Source organism: Orycteropus afer, unplaced genomic scaffold (assembly GCF_000298275.1).
Source record: "Orycteropus afer afer isolate SDZICR_OR568_19922 unplaced genomic scaffold, OryAfe1.0 scaffold00039, whole genome shotgun sequence".
Taxonomy (NCBI): domain Eukaryota; kingdom Metazoa; phylum Chordata; class Mammalia; order Tubulidentata; family Orycteropodidae; genus Orycteropus; species Orycteropus afer.
In genome coordinates this window covers 12,200,051-12,209,263 of record NW_006921626.1, presented here as the reverse complement: position 1 = coordinate 12,209,263, position 9,213 = coordinate 12,200,051, and the positions used below count along the sequence as shown (strand labels likewise).

General features: G+C 36.6%; 1 protein-coding gene across 1 annotated transcript in view; it reads right to left on the bottom strand.

The window, feature by feature from the left end:
* DNAH14 (dynein axonemal heavy chain 14) overlaps window positions 1–9,213 on the bottom strand; it is a 792,430-nt gene that overhangs the window by 233,542 nt on the left and 549,675 nt on the right. The window contains exons 52-53 of the mRNA XM_042780425.1: window positions 7,940–8,107; window positions 2,929–3,021 (exon numbers count right to left, since the gene is read on the bottom strand). Of these exons, the coding sequence (XP_042636359.1) occupies window positions 2,929–3,021; window positions 7,940–8,107 (261 nt within the window). The remainder of the gene's footprint in view (window positions 1–2,928; window positions 3,022–7,939; window positions 8,108–9,213) is intronic.

Below are 9,213 nucleotides of genomic sequence, written 5' to 3'. Positions count from 1 at the left end.
TGTAGTCAATGTCATGAGACAAAGTGTATGTGAACTGCTGTATGGAAAGTGAATTTGCTCTGTAAATTTTCACCCTAATCACAATTAAAAAAAAATAAAGGAAAGAATAAAAAACAAAAACATTTATATCTCACATTTATGCAGGTCAGAAATCAGAGCATGGCTTAGTTGGGCCCTTTCAACCAAATCACAATTAATAAAAAAAAGAAAAAAAAAAAGATTACAGCCTAGGAAACCTTGTGGAGTAGTTCTACTCTGTCACATGGAATGGTATGAGTTGGAATCAGTAGATGGCACACAGGATTCTATGATGCAACAGTAGAGATGTGCATGACATCATAATTGCTGTTGCTATTAGGTGCTGTCCAGTTGACTCTGACTCATAGCAACCCCACATACAACAGAATGAAACACTACCCAGCCCTAGGTCATCCTCACAATACTTGCTATGCTTGAGCCCATCATTGCAGCCACTGTGTCAATCCATCTTCTTGAGCATCTTCCCCTTCTTTGCTGACCCTCTACTTTGCCAAGCATGATTATTATTCTCCAGGGAATAGTACCTTCTAACAACATGATGAAGTTCCCTTCTGTTGCCTTTGACTGAGAGTTTTTATTATGAAGTGTTGGAGCTTGTCAAATACTTTTTATGTCACTGTTGAGATGATCGTGTAGTTTTTGCCCTTAATTCTACTAATATGATAATTAATTGATTTTTTGGGTGTAGAACCAATACACATTCCATGGTGTTGCTGGATTCTTTATGCTAATATTTTGTTGAGGATTTTTGCATCTCTGCTTATAAGGAATATTGTTCTGTTTTCTTTTCTTGGGATGTTTTTAGTTTGGGTATCAGGGTAATACTGACCTTACAGAATGAGCCGGAAAGTATTCCCTCCTTTTCTTCTTTCTTGAAGACTTTGGGAAGAATAGGTATATACATATTTTTTTTCCTTAAATGTTTGGTAGAATTCTCTAGTAAAGCCATTTGGGACTGGGCATTTCTTTGTGGAAAGTTTTGAAATTAGTAATTCATTCTCTTTATTTGTTGTAAGTCTATTCATATTTTTTAGTTCTTTAGTTTCAGTCATTTGTGTTTTCTAATACTGTCCATTTCATCTAAATTATCTGATTTATTGACATACTATTGCATATAATATTACTATCTCCTAATACTTTTCACTTCTGTCATGTTAGTAGTGATGTTTTCTCTTAAATTCCTAATTTTAAGAATTTGAGTCTTCTCTCATTTTTTTAGTCAAGCTAAGATTGTCTACTTTTTTACCTTTACAAACAAACAAACAAAAGAACCAGTGTTGATATCTATGTTGTTTTTCTTTTCTCTTCTCTGTTGTTGTTGTTGTTATGTGCCGTCGAGTCGGACCTGACTCATAGCGACCCCTCCTTGGGTTTCCGAGGCAGTATCACGACGGAAGTAGATTGCCCCATCTTTCTTCTGAGGAGTGGCTGGTGGGATTGAACCGCCAGCCTTCTGGTTAGCAATCAAGTGCTTTAGGCACTACGCTACCAGAGCTCCTTTTGTTTGTTTTGGTTTCCTTTTTGTATTTTTGTAAAATGGAAAGTTAGATTATTAATTCAAGATTTTTCTTCCTCTTAAATACAGATGTTTATAGTTGAAAAATTTCCTCTAAACACTGCATTAAGTATGTTGCTTTTGTGATCATTCATCTCAAATATTTTATAATTCTCTTGCAATTTCTTCTTTCACCCATTGGATATTTTAGGAATGTGTCATCAAATTTCCACATACTTATAATTTTCTCTATTTCCTTCTATTATTAATTTTGAATTGAATTCCATTGGTGTCAGAGAACATATTTTATTTGATTTCAATTCTTTGAATTGTTTTATGATGTAGTATATGGTCTGTCATGAAGACTGTTCCATGTATACTTCAGAATAATGTACAGTTTTGAGTAAAGTATTCTATAGATGTTAATTGGGTCAGCTTGTTTTAAGGCATTATTCAAGCTTTTATGTCCTTGCTGATTTTATGTTTTATCAATTATTGAGAGTGGTGGTATCAAAGTTGCCAACTACTATTGTTGAATTGTTTATTCTTTCAGTTTCCTTCATATATTTTGGGGTTTTGTTGATAGGTGCATAAAAATATCTTCCTGCTAATTTATCTTTTTATCATTATAACATGTATTTCTTTGTCTCAAAATAGTTTTCTTTTTTTTTTCCTTCAAGTCTATTTTGTGTAGTATTCGTATGCCAATTCCAGCTCTCTTATAGTAATTGTTTGCAGGGTTTATTATATTTTATCCTTTCATTTTCAGCCTGTGTCTATGAATCTAAAGTGTGATTCTTGTAGACAAAATATAGTTGGATTTTTGTCCTTTTAAAAAATTTAGTCTAACAATTTGCCTTTTTATTGGAGTATTTAATGCAGGTACATTTAATGTTATTATTAATATGATTTAATTTACATCTGTCATTTTGTTATCTGTTTTCTACATGTTTCACATCTTTTTCATCTGTTTCTCCTTTACCACCTTCTTTTGCATTAAACTAATATTTTCTACAGTTCTAGTTGAGTTCCTTTTTGTTATTATGAAAAGTAAAACTTTGTGCAAAGGCTTACTTTCTAAATCAATGTGTACTGTTTTTGAAGTCATGGCTCATCTTTAATGATACTGTATTATTGCTGAGGATACACTATAGATACCAGAGCCCTGAATTTTATTCACATCAAACATATTCCAAGAACAAATAACATTTTTAGGTGCTGACAAATTTCTTATGTAAATGGTAGAGAGGTCTTTTCTGTGACTCAATTATTATGTTTTATCACAAATGTAAAATCTAGATAAATAAAATTTCTGGAAGTGAAATGTATTTTATTAAATTTTCATAATTTTTATTTATGAATCTTAAAAACCTCTGAGAAGTTTAAAGTCCTACCAGTAACATGTGATTCCATGGCTGTCGAATGACCCTTGTAGCTCTTGTGATATGTTCTATGGCTTCTTTGAAGAATACTAAGGGATGAGAAATCTAGGAGAGAAATGGGACAAATACACTGATTACAGACACAGAAAAGTCATGAAGATTGTCGTTTTACATACAAGGATACAGGAATGAGAATAGCTCTTCTAGTGATCCAGTATCTAGACCCAGTAAGCTAGTTTCTAGAGCCAGTAAGATGTTAGGTGCTGTCGAGCCATCTCTGACTCATAGTGACCCTGTGCAAAGCAGAACAAAATAATGCCCAGTCCTGTGCCAGCCTCATGATCCTTGCTATATCTGAGCCCATCATTGCAGCCACTATGTCAATCCATTTTGTTGAGGGCCTTCCCCTTTTTTGTTGATCCTCCATTTTACTGAGCATGATATCCTTCTCCAGGGATTGGTTCCTTCTGACAACATGACCAAAGTAGGTAAGATGAAGTCTGGCCATTCTCGCCTCCAAGGATCATTCTGGATACACTTCTTGCAGGACAGATTTGTTAGTCCTTTTAGCAGTTCATGTTACTCTTAGCATTCTTCTCCAGCACCTCAAGTCAAAAGCATCAACTCTTCTTCAGTCTTCCTTATTCATTGTCCAGCTGTCACATGTATAAGAGGCGATTGAAAATACCATGGCTTGGGTTAGGTGCACCTTAGTCTTCAAGGAGACATCTTTGCTCTTCATCGCTTAAAAGAGGTCTTTTGTAGCAGATTTGCCCAATGCATTACATTCTGTTATGTCTTGACTGCTGCTTCCATTGGTGGTGATTGTAGAACCAAATAATATGAAGTCCTTGACAACTTCAATCTTTTCTCCATCCATCGTGAAGCTGTTTATTGAACCAGTTGTGAGGATTTTTGTTTTCTTTACATTGAGGTGTAACCCATACTGCAGGCTGTAATCTTTAATCTTCATCAGTAAGTGCTTCAAGTCATCTTCACTTTCAGCAAGGAAGGTTGTGTCATCTGTGTATGGCAGGTTGTTAATGAGTCTTCCTCTAATACTGATGCTGCATTCTTCTTCATATAGCCCAGCTTCCCTGATTACTTTGTCAGCATACAAATTGAGTAAGTATGGTGACAGGTTACAACCCGGATGCACTCCCTTCCTGATTTTAAACCATGTAGTGTCCCCTTGTTCTGTTCAAATGACAGCTTTCTGATCTATGTACAGGTTCCTCATGAGCACAATTAAGTGTTCTGGAATTCCCATTCTTCTCTATGTTACCCATAATTTGTTATGATCTACACAGTTGAATGCTTTTGCTTAGTCAATAAAACACAAGTAAACATCTTTCTGGTATTCTTTGCTTTCAGCCAAGATCCATCTGACATCAGCAATGATATCCCTTGTTCCACATCCTCTTCTGAATCCTGATTGCCATTCTGGAAATTTCCTGTCAATATACTGCTGCAACCGTTTTTGAATTATCTTCAGTAAGATTTTACTTGAATGTGATATTAATGATATTGTTGGATAATTTCCACATTCTGTTGGATCACCTTTCTTTGGAATGGGTACAAATATGGATGTCTTCTAGTCAGTTACCAGGTAGCTGTCTTCCAAATATCTTGGCATAGCCTAGTGAGTGCCTCCAGTGCAGCATCTGTTTGCTGAAACATCTCAATGGGTATTCCATCAATTCCTGAAACCTTGTTCTTCACCAATTCCTCCAGTGCAGTTTTGCCTTCTTCCTTCAATACCATTGGTTTTTGATCATATGCCACCTCCTGAAATGGATGAATATAGACCAGTTCTTTTTGGTACAGTGACTCTGTGTATTCCTTCCATCTTCTTTTAATGTTTCCTGCATCATTCAATATTTTGCCCATAGAATCTTTCAATTTTGCAACTTGGGGCTTCAATTTTTTCCGCAGTTATTTCAGCTTAAGAAGTGCCGAGCGTGTTCTTTCCTTTTGGTTTTCTAAATCCAGGTCTTTGCACATTTCATTATAATAACTATGTCTGCTCAAGCTACTCTTTGAAATCTTCTGTTCAACTCTTTTATATTGTCATTTCTTCCATTTGCTTGAGCTACTCTCTGTTAAAGGGCAAGTTTCAGAGTCTCTTCTGGCATCTATTTTGGTCTTTTCTTCCTTTCCTGTCCTTTTAGTGACCTTTTGCTTTCTTCATGGATGATATTCTTGATGTCATTCTACAGTACCTCTGGTTGTCAGTCATTGGTGTTCAGTGCATCAAATTTACTCTTTAGATGGTCTCTAAATTTAGGAGGGATTTTATCAAGGTCATATTTTGGCTCCCATGGACTTGTTTTAATTGTCTTCAACTTCAACTTGAACCTTCAGTATCTGTTTGCTAAAACATCTCAATGGGTATTCTGTGAATTCCTGGAGTCTTGGTCTGTTCCACAATCACCTTCTGGCCTTGTTTTGCCCCAAAATATTGAAATCCTCCATTGCCTCTTGCCACAGATATGGTGAATCTGATTTCTGTTTATTCCATCTGGTGAAGTCCACATGTATGGCCATCATTTATGTTGTTGAGAAAAGGTATTTGCAGTGAATAAGTCATTGGTCTTGCAAAATTCTCTCATGAGATTTCCAGCATTATTTCTATCACAAAGGCCATATTTTCCAACTATCAGTAACTCTTCTTTGTTTCCAACTTTTGCATTCCAGTCACCAGTGACAATCAGCACATCTTGATTGCAGTTTGGTCAATTTCAGACTGCAGAAGTTGGTAGAAATCTTCACTTTCCTCATCTTTGGAATTGGTGTTGATGCATAGATTTGAATAATAGTAGTATCAACTGGTCTTCCAACATGGACATTATTCCTATCACTGACAGTACTATACTTCAGGACATATTTTGAAACATTTTTTTGTGCTGATGAATGCCACACCATTCCTCTTGAATTTGTCATTCTTGGCATAGTAGATCATATAGTTGTCTGACTCAAAATGGCCAAAACCAGTCCATTTCAGCTCCCTAGCGTGGGAGCTTTGGTGGCATAGTGCCTAAAGCATTTGACTGCTAACCAGAAGGCTGGCAGTTCAAACCCACAAGCCATTACTTGGAAGGAAGATTGGGCAATCTACTTTTGTAGAGATAATGCCTCAGAAACCCAGGGAGGGGTCGCTATGAGTCAGAAAATAACTTGATGGCAGTGAGTTTTTTCTTTTTTTCCTGGAATGCCTAGGATATTGATCTTTATGTATTTCATTTCATTTTTGAAAACTTCCAATTGTCCTAGACTCGTACTTTGTACATTCCATGTTCTGATTATTAATGGATGTTTGCATTGGTTTCTACTCATTTTGAATCATGCCACATCAGCCAATGGAGGTCCCGAAAGCTTTACTCCATCTATGTCATTAAGGTCGACTCTACTCTGAGGATTCAGCTCTTCTCCAGTCATATTTTGAGTGCCTTCCAACATGATGGCCTCATCTTCCAGCACGATATTGGACAACGTTTCAGGGCAATTCATAAAGTTTTCTAGTAATGTATCAGTGTTTTACTGCTATTCATAAGGTTTTCACCAGCCAATTGTTTGAGAAGTGGATGGCCTCTTTCTTTTTCTGAGTCTGTCTCAGCCTGGAAGATCCACTGAAATCTGCCCACCATGCATAACCAGCTGGCATTTTGCAACACTGGTGGTATATCCTCCAACCTCACAGCAACACGTAAGCCACCACAGGATGACAAACTGACAGACAAGTGTGTCTCCCTTAGTTGTTCTTAACTTCTCTGTGCCTACTTATTTAGGGGAAGGAAATTTGCACAGTGAAGACTGTCCCTGTGCCAAAACTCTGGTGAGCAATATGGGGGGTGGGGCATAAGGTTTTAAAAGAGAATGAATAGGAGAACAACAGCATCCTGTATGCTTTTCCATTGCTCTGTCTTGGACAGGTAGGATGAATGGTGGGAGGAAAACACTTAGGAAATTTTTTATGTATATATAGTTTTATTAGTGTCTCTATTCAAACACAGTGGAGCCATGAGGGACTAATTCCCTCATCTCTGCCCACAATGTTATTGTTGTTGTGATGTGCTGTCGAGTCAGCCCTGACTCATAGTGACCCCTCCTTGGGTTTCTGAGGCCGTATCTCTACAGAAGTAGGATTGCCCAACCTTCTTTCCAAGGAGTGGCTGGTGGGTCTGAACTGCTAGCCTTCTAGCAATGGAAAAAATGTAAAAGAGCCACATCTACTTATTGCCCTTGTTTCTACTTTGCAAGGAGCTCTGGTGGCACTGAGGTTAAGACATTGGGCTGGTAATCAAAAGGTCAGTGGTTTAAACCCACCAGGCATTTCACAGGAAAAGGATGAAGCAGCCTGCTTCTGTAAAGATTTACAGCCTTGGAAACCCTATGGGGCCGGGCAGTTCTACTTTGTCCTATATGGTCACTATGAGTTGGAATTGACTCAGTGACAATAGGTTTTTATTTATTTATTCATTTGATTTGGTTGCTACTCTGGGCCCTGTTGGCATGCTTTCTTTTATATTTTTTAACTTCATTAACCCTATTCACTTAATTCTTTACATCCCCTGTTGTACACCTTGTCTTTAAAATTGTATCCTATTAAATGAGACAATTAAGATTAAATAATATAAAATTGTATTTCTAATATTCTATAAACACATGGAGTGATCATGAGTCAGAATCAACTCAATGAAAACAGGTTTCATACACATACATACACATACATTTTTAAATATTCTATTTGGTATATATATGCACACAAATACACATGTATTGGGTTTTGTTTATATATATATATATATATATATATATATATATATATATATATATATATATATATATATATATAGACATATATATATATATATGACTCTAGAGAGAGAGTTTCGTGTATATATATATATATATATATATACACACACACATATATACACATATATATATAAAAATATATATGACAGTATATATAAACATTTACAGTACTAGTTACATTTTTATATATAATTGGTGCCATTACCTCCAAAAATGTTGAACCCAACTTCATTTGGAATTCACTAAGTATATTGGCAAGTTTATTATAGTCATTGGTATTCTGATACATCTTTTTCCTATGAGGTTTGTTGACATCCAAGAAATCCACAAATACAGTTGAGTCATTCATCAGTTTTTCTTTGGTCCATGATATCTGTTATAAGATAATAATTTAATAGTATCTGTTAATAGCATAATTCTACCTGTTATCAAGACTAAAGTAATATCTGTGTAAGAGAAGCTCTTGGCACAGTGGGTCTAGTTCTTAATCTTTTATTTATTTTTGTGCAATGGACCTCTTTTGTCAGTGAAGCCTATGTACCACTTCTCAGAATAATGTTTTTAAATGCATAGCATAAAATACAAACATTACAAAGGAAATCCAAACATACTGAAATACCATTTTATGCATGGAGTCTTTGGGAGTTTGGACCGTTGGGTAAGAACTCCTATTGTGGGAATAATATCTTGAGATCCCACTGACAATCTGAGAAAAAGAATCATCCCTTGCTGTTGTTTTTAGCTGTTGCTGAGTCCATCCCTGATTCATAACAACTCCATGTGTTACAGAGTAGAACTGCTCCGTAAAGTTTTCTTGGTTGTAATATTTACAGGAACAGTTTTCAAGGACTTTCTTCAGCTGAGTTGTTGGATGAGTTTGAACTGCCAACCTGTGGGTTAGGAATCGATTGCAAACTGCTTGCATCACCCAGGCTCCTTAGAAAAACCAACCAACCCATTTCCCATAGGTCAATTCTGGCTCACAGTGACCCTATAGGATAGAGTAGCACTGCTCCAAAGGGTTTCCAAGGCTATAATCTTTGCAGAAGCAGACTGCCAAATCTTTCTCCCATGGAGTGACTGGTGGTTAGAACTGCTGATCTTTTGGTTAGCAGCCAAGTGTTTAACCACTGTGCCACCAGGTTCCTTAGTAGTTATGAATTACGACCATTGACTTGCAACTTCCCCACTTGCTTTTCTGGTTCACTTTGCAAACTCTTGCCTATCTTCCATATCAAGGTCATGGGCTATCTCCTCTTTGAAGTCTGACCACCCTCTCCTGTGAAATAGGTGGAGTAAGTTACTCTTTCTTTTGTTTCAACATGATACATCTATACTAGCACTTAGAGAAAACTATTGCACCTGTTAGGTAAAGTGCTCGAAGACAAGGCCCCAACTTGTTGTTGTTGTTGTTAAGTGCCGTCGAGTCGTTTCCGACTCATAGCGACCCCATGCACAGCAGAACGAAACACTGCCCGA